This window comes from Oncorhynchus mykiss, chromosome 15 (assembly GCF_057628025.1).
Source record: "Oncorhynchus mykiss isolate SJ-2025 chromosome 15, ASM5762802v1, whole genome shotgun sequence".
Taxonomy (NCBI): domain Eukaryota; kingdom Metazoa; phylum Chordata; class Actinopteri; order Salmoniformes; family Salmonidae; genus Oncorhynchus; species Oncorhynchus mykiss.
In genome coordinates, this window is record NC_143036.1 from 51,660,587 (window position 1) to 51,672,886 (window position 12,300).

The window sequence follows — 12,300 nt, forward strand, 5'->3', positions numbered from 1 at the left end:
CCACAACCTCCAGGTGGGAAGACGCCTGGTCTGCCTCTATGCTAGCGGTGATGTTCACAACCTCCAAGTGGGAAGACGCCTGGTCTGCCTCTATGTTAGCGGTGATGTCCACAACCTCCAAGTGGGAAGACGCCTGGTCTGCCTCTATGTTAGCGGTGATGTCCACAACCTCCAGGTGGGAAGACGCCTGGTCTGCCTCTATGTTAGTGGTGATGTCCACAACCTCCAGGAGGATAGAAATCTGGTCTGCATCTGTGTTAGCGGTGATGTCAACAATCTCCAAGTGGGAAGAAGCCGAGTCTGCATCTGTGTTAGCGGTGATGTCCACAACCTCCAGGTGGGAAGAAGCCTGGTCTGCCTCTGCCTTACGTGTTATGTCCACAACCTCCAGGTGGGAAGATGCCGTGTCTGCCTGTGTGTTATGGGTGATGTCCACAACCTCAAGGTGGGAAGAAGTAGAGTCTGCCTGTGTGTTATGGGTGATGTCCACAACCTCAAGGTGGGAAGATGCCGTGTCTGCCTGTGTGTTATGGGTGATGTCCACAACCTTAAGGTGGGAAGAAGCAGAGTTTGCCTCTATGTTAGCGGTGATGTCCACAACCTCCAAGTGGGAAGACGCCTGGTCTGCCTCTATGCTAGCGGTGATGTCCACAACCTCCAGGTGGGAAGACGCCTGGTCTGCCTCTATGTTAGCGGTGATGTCCACAACCTCCAAGTGGGAAGACGCCTGGTCTGCCTCTATGTTAGCGGTGATGTCCACAACCTCCAGGTGGGAAGACGCCTGGTCTGCCTCTGTGTTAGGAGTGACAACAACAATCCTGATGAGCTCTACTACTACAAGTCACCGAGATGTCATCACAACAGGCATCTGTCAGAGTGCTCTCTATCATTGCTACTCACCTGCTAGGATGTCTGGAGGTGCGGTGGAGATGGCCGCGGCGACGACAGGGAGGACTAGTAAGGTGGCAGCAGGGGGCTGGAAGCAGCTCTGTACCTCGTCAGCCACAAAGGCACAGACAGATCTCACATAAAATGGGCTCTGGAGGTCATCCGTGGAGAAGGACTGACTGATTCTCCTGAGGATTGACCACACAGATTCAAAAGCCGCAGCGCGGGAGAAAGGGATTTGAGGAGAAGGGGCCTTTAACATGCTGGAGAGCTTCTCCACTACGGCCGCCACCATGCCCACGGCCATCCCGCTTATTAGGATTGGGTGCCCTGATTTGCCTTCCTTTGGCTGAAGCCACAGGGCCAGGAGGAGCCTGGGCACCACCTCCACAACCACCTGGGATGGGCTGAGCAGGTTGCTACGGGGCTCATTGGACAGCTCGCCCATAATGCTCCTTACAGCTCTTTCCACAATGCTGTGGACCTTGGGGTCGCTGAAATCAACAAAAAGGAGAAGACAAAGCTAAACGATGCGCAATGTGCTCACAGAGAACACTGTCTTAGTCTGTTTCTGCATAGTTACAGATGTGTAGATAAATGGATCAAGTCATATGCAGGGCAGTACATGGAACTCACATGTCAGCTGGCGAGGTGGGGTGCAAGGAGCGGCGAAGCTTGCAGACAGCCTCGTGCTCTATGTCTATCATTTTTAGGCAAGTGTTGACTTCCCAGGTCTGCCGTAGGAAACAGGAAGTCCGATTAGTGAAATTTCACAACATATCGATTCTGCTGTACTAACTAGTTGTTGAAAGGCTAGTAAAGAGCTCACTGACTTGTAGTATGTGTCTAACTCTCATTGTCTTACCAGCCGAGCGAGGTCATTCCCCTCCTCCAGGGTTTCCTTCCACACCCTTCAAATAAAACACACAGCAATTCAACTTTCCTGGCTTCTGATTTTTCTGTTGTTTATTTTACCCACACCTCTTGGAGTGCTGCTGGTGGCAGGGAATGGCAGTGAAGGTGAGTGATGACGTGGTACTCACCTCTCCCTAAGGGATTTTTTGCCCTGAGACACCAGCCAGTCGCTCATGTGCTCCGAGGTGACATGGTGCGGGACCTGGCCTTGACTCTGGAGCAGCAGATAGTGGACCATGAGCTTCTTCTGCAAGATGAGGTAAGGAGTGAGACAGTGCCACGAAATACCATATCATGTGCATTCTGAAGGGCTTCTCACAACATTTCACAACTGTTCATGCAATCACAATTTGCGAGTGTTATTAAGAACTCTTATGACCATGTTCTCTAAACTGTCTTGAAATACAACTCTCTTTCTGTTGTTTATGTTTTTTAGGGGGGTGAATCTTACCTGTTTATTGTAATATGTTTCCTCCCAGCAGGCCTGCAGAGTCTGGAAATAAAGGCTGCTTCTACAGAATTCCTTTGAAGAGAATGACAATAATGATGCTTTGTTATGCACATTGTGCACAGGTATTTACAGTATGCTAAAATTAATATCTCCAAAGATTACCTTTGTGGGACCATAAGTGAACTCCGGAATGCACCAAACCATATCCATGGTAAGATGGGGTAGAAACGCAGCGCTATAGATATTGGAGATGCTCTAGAGATAACAGGGATAAGTTAATGTCGCGAATGATCAATTACTGTGGAGTCGTCCAATATGCTGCACTGAGAATTGAGTTGTAGGCAATGTTTGGCACGAAATAGAATGTTTACATTCTATTGCTATGGAGAAATGGAATGTGTAGAGCCTTTATCAATGGGTATGCTTCTATGTCTTTATGTCGTGAAGATTAAGCTCTTTATTTTGTCATAATGTGTATATATGAGGATTGGAACCTGTTTCGATTCATTACGCGGGTATCCAGCTACATGTTGCTTAGACCTACTAATCCAACCTTGGTTTACAAGTTAAATTAATTGTTTACCAATGCCTATACAAATCTATTAACCGTAACTATTTAAAGCAATGATTGTCAATTGAAAATGTGGTTGTTGTGTTATCCTGTTGTGTCAGTCCTCTTAAGCACGTTATTCCAATATTTCTGAGCTCTGAATTGAGATAAGGTACACTTGCAACTCTACAGCCACTGAGACACTAGCGTCTCACCTAACCAATAGCCTGGGGAAATGCGTAGCGCCAAATGCTAATAGTACTCGATAAAACTCAAACTTTCATTAAATCACACATGCAGGGTACTCAATTAAAGCTACACTCGTTGTGAATCTAGCCAACATGTCAGATTTTAAAAATGATTTTCGGGGAAAGCATGAGAAGCTATTATCTGATAGCATGCCTCCCCCCCCCCAAAAAAAAAAATACCTGAAGGAGGTGTAAACAAAAGAATCAGCATAGCCGGCGCTACATAAAATGCAGAAATAAAATATAAAACATGCATTACCTTTGACGAGCTTCTTTGTTGGCACTCCAATATGTCCCATAAATATCACAATTTGTTCTTTTTTTCGATTAAATCCGTCCATGTATACCCAAAATGTCCATTTATAAAGCCTGTCTGATCCAGAAAAAAACAGCTTTCCAAAACGCAACGTCATTACAAAAAATGTAAAATGTAAAATGTAAAAGTTGCCTATAAACTTTGCCAAAATACTTCAAACTACTTTTGTAATCCAACGTTAGGTATTTGTAAACGTTAATAATCGATCAAATTGATGATGGGGCGATCTGTATTCAATAGCTGCAAGTCAACAAAGCATGGACGATTTTCTCTCTTTCATAACTATCCAGCGTGTACCCACTGACAGGAAGTGCCTATTCTTCATTTCACCAAGGATTAACTTCAACCCAATTCCCAACACTGGCGACATCGTGTGGAAGCTGTAGGAACTGTAAACTGGGCGCTCTCTATTTTCCCTTGACGTAGACAATATAGGGAACTGGCGGAGGGATTGTTTTTCTTTTTCTGAACAGTTTTTCCTTGGGGTTTTGCCTGCAACACAAGTTCTGTTATAGTCACAGACATGATTTAACCAGTTTTATAAACTTCAGAGTGTTTTCTATCCACACATACTAATCATATGCATATGCTATATTCCTGGCATGAGTAGCAGGACGTTGACATTTTGCACGCTTTTTATCAAAAAGTTGAAAAAATGCACCCTGATCTTTAAGAGGCTATTAGCACGTTATTCCAATATTACCGAGCTCTGAATTGAGACAAGGTACACTTGCAATGCTAATTGGTTAAAAATAAGAGTATCAATGACACTAACCGTATGACTTGGATTATATGCATAATAGTTTAGTAAAAAAGTATCGCTCAGCGTGGGAGCTTTTGCTGGGCGGGGGAAGTATACTATAAATGTCTCCATGGCGCGTATAGACCATCACTTCGTTGTCTTGTTGCTAATATAAAAATGCATGACAGTCCGCATTGTAATAGTCTAACAGTTGTTTTTCATTTTGTTTCTCACATTAAACAGACATTTGAGAACGGAATTGCTTACAGTTGTACGTATGCTGCACACACACTAAAGCTGTACAGTGTAGTTTGATAAATCAGTTTAACTTATCTGCAAATGTATTCCCTATTATTTACAAATCGAAAGATGTAACATTTGAAATGAATGTGGCAGAAACAGTTTAGCATAGAATTTCTGTGGGAGTCTTTTCCTTCAGTCTTTTTGCCTCCTAGGCCTCGTTTCTCATTAGATGGGATTTCCCCAGTGCCAACTTCACATGAGATGGCCGCTGTCTACTGTCATGTGGTGCTGAATGACAGATCTCGCTTTGCCGATTTTGCTGTTGTCCATGGTGCTGAAGTATCCAAGTATTTCAGCACCAAGTATCTTGCTAGTTGGATAGAATTCTCCGCGTTAGCTAGCCAGAGAAATGTTGAGCAACACTATCTAATTTAGCTGATCAAATATTTGAGTTTATGGTGTGAGAATTAGCTGGGTAATGAAGTCAGACAACTAGCTAACAGGAACGTTACAACATCGGATAAGCTAACGTTAGTAAACGAACCAACTCGCTATAGTATTAACTGGTATACGACTTCTTGCCGTTCCTCAAGTTATATTGTTAACGTAGTTGCTTACTGGACCCTGGCAATCTGTGTGAAATGTTAACGAACTAACTATCTATGAACTAATGCTTTCCCTCTACAGTAACGTTGTGGTTCATTTTCAGAATGAGAGAATTGGGTGAAAATGAGGCGTCAAGACTTACATTCACATTAACCAGGTTTTATTTTACACACAGAGACTGATAATGTAGATCATAGTCTTTGTTGTTTAATTAGTTAAAACCTGCCTTCCCCCTATTGTGGATACTTTAGAATGTTTCACCTTTTTGGGCCCTCACCAGTTTGCATCCCTGAATTACTCAAAAAAAGATCTGAATTGGGCTGTCTAAACACAGCCATAGAAACCTGGACATGCTCCAACTGAAATGTTCCCTCCTGTCAGCATTGATGTTGAATTACATTAAATACAACTTTTTGGTTCTCTCCCATTCCCTGTAGGTTTGTTGAACATGAGTGGAAATGAAACTCCAGCACACTGGTAACACTAGATGTGATTATAACTTTGTGGCGAAATCTGCACAGAGCCTTCACCGTGCACTGCCACTTTAAGAGCGCATGAGCAGTAAGGAAGAAGAACATAAAGAGAGCTCGTTCAGCTCTTTGGGGAGGGGCTCTTTGGTGGCGCGACAGTTTGATTGTGTGTGCTGTGCTGCAGAAGTTTTGTTTGTTTTCAGCGTGTGTAGTTTATAGAGTATTTAACTTAATCATCGGTGTAATCGCTCTAGGTCGTGGTTGTTTTCGTTTGGGACCACGCCCGTTATGGATCGCATGGATTAGTAGCAACATTGTTGCGAAGCTTTAACATACAAACCATCGGACAGTCAGACAGTACACCTGCACGCCTGAAGACCACAGCTAAGACCTCTCTTGTTCTCTTTCTCTTTTTCTCTTCCCTCTATCGTCGCAGTGCTTTACCCTGAAACAGACTCTCTATTTTTCCAATGCACTTCCCATTGAAGTGCATTAGAGCTGGACTATTATTGCCCTGCCTGAAGTATTTGGACATTTTAGTTAAAAGGGAGGTTGCTTGCCAATTGTGTATTGTTATGTGAACTGTATTGAGATGTACTAATGACATGTGGCTGAGAAGACTGGACATTTTTAAGGCCTTTGTTGTGTCGATGAACACCCCCCACATTCATACCCTCTGCACTCATCTACTAGAAAATAATACAGATTATTGCAAATCCTATGTTGATGACTGGGTTCGTTCTTGTATGAAGTTGCTGTTGAATTGCTCTGCCATTATTAGTATTAGTATTATTGTATGAGGTATTCTTGTTTGGGTTACCCCTGTGCTGTGATGTGGGTTTTATATGGTGTGTATTCTCTTTTCTCTCCACTGGCTATCTGGTAAACAGGCTACACTCTAGGCAGTCTCTTCTGCTGATGTGTGTGGGTCTGGTAGTGGTTCTCTCTATTCTACTCTTTTCCTTTCGGCATGGTTAATACCTGCCTGGCGCCCAAACAAAAGCTTTCTTTACCCCTCTCTAATAAATACCGCTACAGAATTGGCGCCCAAACAGGGACTTGAAGAGAAACACCCATGACACCATCCACACAAGGTTGAATCATGTCTTTTGTTGGAACCCCATACTGTGTCAATGTGGACACACCTGATGGTAATCATGTTTGGGATTCTTTCATTGTGGAAGGACTTAATGAACTAATGGAGTGCGATAGCACTGACTCTAATCCCCAGGTTTCTGGCTCACCTATAACATCTCCACCATTACCCTCCCCTCAAACCCTTCCGGTTACCCTGTCCAGAGAGACTGGGAGAGGTGTCTCTGTGATCACTGGACAACTGGAACATCAATGGACACACACCAATCATAGTTTGACAATGCAGGAGAATGCCATTCGCAAACTCAGTGAATGTGTGGAGGCTCATCAGACAGATGTGCAGCGGAGGTTGGATTACCTTCCCTGTCAAATGGAGGAAAACCAACAACAAATTGTTCAGAGACAGAAATATTTACAAGATTCTCTGAAGCAGGATATTCAAGGAAAACTGCACCGGTTCAAAACACAAATGGAAACTAACCATCATCAAGTCATACTCTTTCTTGAGGACGAACAAAAACGGAGAGCAGAGGAGTCAGCCTCTGTTGTGAAGGGAGTGTGTTCTTATCTGAAGGAAGTTATGGAGGACATGAAGAACTCTCTCACAGGGGAACTACGATTTTTGATTGAACAGACTCAAAAGGACACTGTTAATGAGATGGAAAAAGCACAGAAGGCCACAGACCTTCAACTGGAAGGGCTGCACCAGGAGGTAATGCAGTGCTTTTCCCTTCTGGACAAATCTTCTGCACCGCCCTCAGGTTTTACCTCTGCCACTGGCTTGGCCAGTAAGGTAATAGGAACAGGTAGTACTACAAAAACCCCTCTGAAGATACTGTTAAACAACAGAACTCCCGCTGCCACTGTCATGCCTCCTCTAGAGCGCTCCCTCCCTATCAAACTACTTTTCCCCACTTTTGGCAGCCCAGAAGATGATGTTGATCCACTGTTTTTCTTATCTAAGTGTAATTTTCTTTCTATCCGGCCCCTTACTGACTTGGAGGTTCTTGCCACCCTCCGCAGTGTTCTCCATGGTACAGCAAGAGACTGGTGGGAGATAGCCCGTAAACATGTGTCAACCTGGGAGGAGTTTCAAAAAATATTCCTCTTAGCCTTCCTCTCAGAGGACTATGGGGATGAACTGGCGGAACGTGTTCGTAACAGAGTCCAGGGTGAAGCAGAGCCAATACGGGACTTTGCCTTCTCCTATCGAGTTCTATGTAGAAGATGGAAGGCTGACATTACTGAGCAGGAGATGGTCAAACTCCTTCTTAAGAACATGGTTCCCCGCCTTGCTAGTCAACTTCGAGAACGTGTGCAAAATGTGGATGATCTGGTGCGGCTTGGGACTCAGTTTGAGAAGGACTGGAAGCGCCACCTCCAAACTAAAAACCCGGTTCCCTCATCCCAGTATACCAATAACTCTCCTGGGGCTAAACCGTCTCAGATATTTGTACCCAAGATCCAGGACAAAAGTCCAGTTATGTGTTGGAGGTGTAAAGTCCAACATCCTCCAGATTCTTGCCCGCTCTATGTCCAGCGTCAGGATTCAGGAAAAGGTCGGAAAGGACCGAAGACTGAAAGTCTAGACAGGCGTGGTGGCTTGCATACAATTGGGTCAGCCTTAATGCCCACCATGAAGCCTTTAGACAGCACAGCTAGCGGTCTTATTCCTATTCCGCAACAACTATTGGTTCCTCTGACTGTTAGGAACTGGAGAGGGAAGGCCATAATCGACACAGGGGCATCTTACACCCTGATGCAAGAGGCCCTGTGGCAGAACATGGCATTACCTCATGAGGAGCTACGAACATGGGAGGAGGGACCATTGTACTTGGCCAATGGAGAACCTACCACTCCCTTGGGCTGGATTAGTATAATAATACAACTGCATGGTGAGACTATTAACCTTCCTGTGGCAATTCTTGCAGATTCAAGCCTTGCATTTGCTGTAGTCCTTGGCCTAGACTTCCTGTTCTTCAGTGGACTGACCATCTCGATGTCCGAACCCTCCTATCGGCTGCACTCTGACTATTCTCAGCCTCATCCATTTCAACCTGGTAATGCACTGATTTCAGGTTGGAGCCTGCTACATTATGCAGAGTCCGGACAAGGTCAAGTCAGAGACAGAGAAAATATAAAGAGACAAAGACAAAAACATGTTCCATCAGTGAAGTCTGAGAACCCAACTATCACCCTGATTACCGCCGTACCCCCCCTTCTATCAGAGAGCAAAAGCAAACCTGATGCTGATTTCTACATCAAACAAGCGGTGCAACAGGCATGTCTGTCGGATGATGAAAGGTGGCAGCTATCCCAGATGTTGGACGTGAACAGTGAGGTCTGTACTCTTACACTCGGCCGTACAACCGTCTTCAAACACAAAATCTATACCCGGCATGAGGTCCCTATTAAGCAGCGTCCCTACAGGCTGTCCCCCGCCAAACTGGCCATTCTCAATGAACAGCTCAAAAGCATGTTGGAGAATGGAATTGTGGAACCTTCTTTTTCCGGATGGGCTTCTCCGGTTGTCCTGATTCCTAAGAAAGATGGTGGATATCGATTCTGTGTGGACTACAGGAAGCCGAATGCCATAACAGAAAGTGATGCCTACCCTCTACCAAACATAAATGACATACTGGAATCTCTGGCAGGAGCATCCATCTTTAGTAATCTGGATCTGAACAGTGGCTATTGGCAGGTGTCAATGGATCCCGCTAGTCAGGACAAGACTGCCTTTGTCACCCCTGCTGGTTTGTACTCCTTCAAAGTCATGCCTTTTGGTTTGAAGAATGCTCCAGCAACCTTCCAAAGGTTGATGGAGACTGTCCTGGGAGATCTGAGGGGTAGAAATTGTCTTGTGTATCTGGATGACATCATAATCTACTCCTCCTCTGTCGCGGAACATCTGCAAGACATTCAGTCCGTCTTCGACAGACTAAAGGCTGCAGGTTTGACCTTGAACTTGAAGAAGTGTCGTTTCTGTCTGCCAGAACTCAAGTTCCTTGGTCATGTGGTTAATGCTGAAGGTATCCATGCAGATCCAGCCAAAGTTGCAGCCGTACAGGAATTCCCAATTCCCACATCCCTCAAGGCTGTTCAGCGGTTTCTGGGTATGGCTGGATGGTACCACAGGTTTGTGCCTGACTTTTCAAAGGTAGCCGAACCCCTCAATCACCTTAAGAAGAAAGGTGTGAAATTCCAATGGACCCCTGCATGCCAAGGTGCATTTGAAGCACTCAAAAACAGTCTAATTACTCCTCCAGTGCTTGGACATCCTAACCTGAATGCTCATTTCATTGTGTACACGGATGCAAGTCAAACAGGACTTGGAGCAGTCTTGGCTCAACAAACAGGACTTGGAACAGAAGAAGTTCTTGCCTATGCAAGTCGCACCCTTAATTCAGCCGAGAGGAATTATTCAACGACTGAAAGGGAATGCCTCGCTGTGGTCTGGGCTTTGGAGAAATGGAGCTACTACTTGGAGGCAAAGATCTTCACCGTTGTCACAGACCACGCTGCTCTGCAGTGGGTTCTGGCATCAGGCAAGACCAACAGCCGTCTTATTCGCTGGTCTATCAGACTGCAGAAGTTTGACTTCATCATTGAGTATCGCAAAGGAAAACTGAATGTTGTACCAGATGCCCTTTCTCGGATTACAGAGACTGCCAATGTTTGTCCTCCCTTGTGCAGTACCTATACTACCGCTAAATGTCTGGATGATTCCTTTCCTCTGGATGATGAGAGTGTATGGAGAGCACAGCAGAAGGATGCTGCCATCATGGCGATCCACAAGAGTCTGTCTGAAGAAGACTCCAAGAGTCGCTTCAATGATAAGTATAGCATAATTCAGGATAAAGTGTATCGGAAAACTCCAAGAGGGGATGGAATACACAGCACCCATTATCGCGTCTTCATTCCCTCTACATTGTGTGACCAGATAATCCAAGCTTATCATGCCAATCCCATGAGTGGCCATCTTGGAGTTTTTAAAACTTATCGAAGACTACAAGATGTGGTTTACTGGCCAGGCATGTGGGTTGATACCCGGAAGTTTGTACAGCAGTGTGAAGTCTGCCAGAAATACAAACCAGACATTGGCAGACCTGCCGGGAAAATGCAGCAGACCGTGGTGAACCATCCAAATGAAATGTTGGGAATTGACCTCATGGGACCTTTTCCTCCCAGCCAGGGGACACGGAATGAATTTCTATTGGTGGTAGTGGACTATTACACACACTGGGTGGAGTTGTTTCCCCTCCGCAAAGCCACTGCATCAGCCATTGCTCTAATTCTGCGAAGGGAGGTTTTTACCAGATTCTGAATTCCGGACCAAATCCTCTCTGACCGAGGTCCGCAGTTCATATCAGGAATATACAAAGAGCTCTGTACCTACTGGGGTGTAATTGCCAAGTTGACCACAGCCTACCATCCTCAGACCAACCTGACCGAGAGGGTAAACCGAACCCTGAAGGGGATGATTGCTTCATTCGTGGGGGATCAGCACACAAGGTGGGATCAGCATCTTCCAGAATTTCGCTTTGCACTGAACTCTGCCGTGCAGGAGACTTCTGGGGTCACTCCCGCCGAACTCCACCTGGGAAGACCACTAAAAGGACCGATGGACAGGGTCTTGCAAAGTTCGAATGTTTCACCTGACTGCCCAGCGTTTGATGCCGTACAACACCACCACACCTTGCTAGCCAGAGTGGAGGCCAGCAAAACCAAAGCCAAACAACGACAGCTGAGAAACTATGACAAACATAGACGAGACGTGTGTTTTCCACCCCAGTCTCGTGTCTGGGTACGTTCACATCATCTGTCAAAGGCATCTAAGAAGTTCACTGCCAAGCTAGCTTCGAGATGGAAAGGTCCATACCGTGTAGTGCAGCAGTTGGGACCAGTGAACTACTTGGTCTGTTTGGAGGACACTGGGGAAGATGTCAGGACAGTGCATGTTGTTGACCTAAAGCCCTGCTACCCTACGGCAGAAGAGCTGGATCGCAGGCAAAAGCAACACCTGCAGGACCTCTTCGTGGAGGACTCTGATGAGGAGGACTTCCCTGGTTTTGTGTAGCAGGAACATGAACCTGTCAAAGCCTGCATCCTCTCTGTTTCTACAGGCATTGTTTTTTCATGGGGGGAGGAGTGTGGCGAAATCTGCACAGAGCCTTCACCGTGCACTGCCACTTTAAGAGCGCATGAGCAGTAAGGAAGAAGAACATAAAGAGAGCTCGTTCAGCTCTTTGGGGAGGGGCTCTTTGGTGGCGCGACAGTTTGATTGTGTGTGCTGTGCTGCAGAAGTTTTGTTTGTTTTCAGCGTGTGTAGTTTATAGAGTATTTAACTCAATCATCGGTGTAATCGCTCTAGGTCGTGGTTGTTTTCGTTTGGGACCACGCCCGTTATGGATCGCATGGATTAGTAGCAACATTGTTGCGAAGCTTTAACATACAAACCATCGGACAGTCAGACAGTACACCTGCACGCCTGAAGACCACAGCTAAGACCTCTCTTGTTCTCTTTCTCTTTTTCTCTTCCCTCTATCGTCGCAGTGCTTTACCCTGAAACAGACTCTCTATTTTTCCAATGCACTTCCCATTGAAGTGCATTAGAGCTGGACTATTATTGCCCTGCCTGAAGTATTTGGACATTTTAGTTAAAAGGGAGGTTGCTTGCCAATTGTGTATTGTTATGTGAACTGTATTGAGATGTACTAATGACATGTGGCTGAGAAGACTGGACATTTTTAAGGCCTTTGTTGTGTCGATGAACACC

At 45.5% G+C, this 12,300-nt stretch overlaps 2 protein-coding genes and 1 long non-coding RNA gene across 3 annotated transcripts in view; 1 reads left to right on the forward strand and 2 right to left on the reverse strand.

The window, feature by feature from the left end:
• The window catches only part of LOC118938921 (uncharacterized), a 52,098-nt gene extending 50,712 nt beyond the window's left edge, over positions 1-1,386 (reverse strand). The window contains exon 1 of the mRNA XM_090199029.1: positions 901-1,386. Coding sequence (XP_090055155.1) covers positions 901-1,336 — 436 coding nt within the window. The 5' untranslated portion in view covers positions 1,337-1,386. The remainder of the gene's footprint in view (positions 1-900) is intronic.
• A 367-nt stretch (positions 1,387-1,753) lies between these two features.
• On the reverse strand, positions 1,754-3,684 carry LOC149978092 (uncharacterized). Its single transcript, XR_016486732.1, has 3 exons — positions 3,312-3,684; positions 2,255-2,326; positions 1,754-2,050 (listed from the first exon to the last, which is right to left on the reverse strand). It is a non-coding gene; the product is annotated as an uncharacterized LOC149978092 (long non-coding RNA).
• Positions 3,685-6,804: 3,120 nt separating this feature from the next.
• LOC149978093 (uncharacterized) lies at positions 6,805-12,083 on the forward strand. Its single transcript, XM_090199030.1, has one exon. It carries the CDS (start codon positions 6,805-6,807, stop codon positions 10,846-10,848), a length of 4,044 nt encoding a protein of 1,347 aa, XP_090055156.1. The 3' UTR covers positions 10,849-12,083.
• The last annotated feature ends 217 nt before the right edge of the window (positions 12,084-12,300 follow it).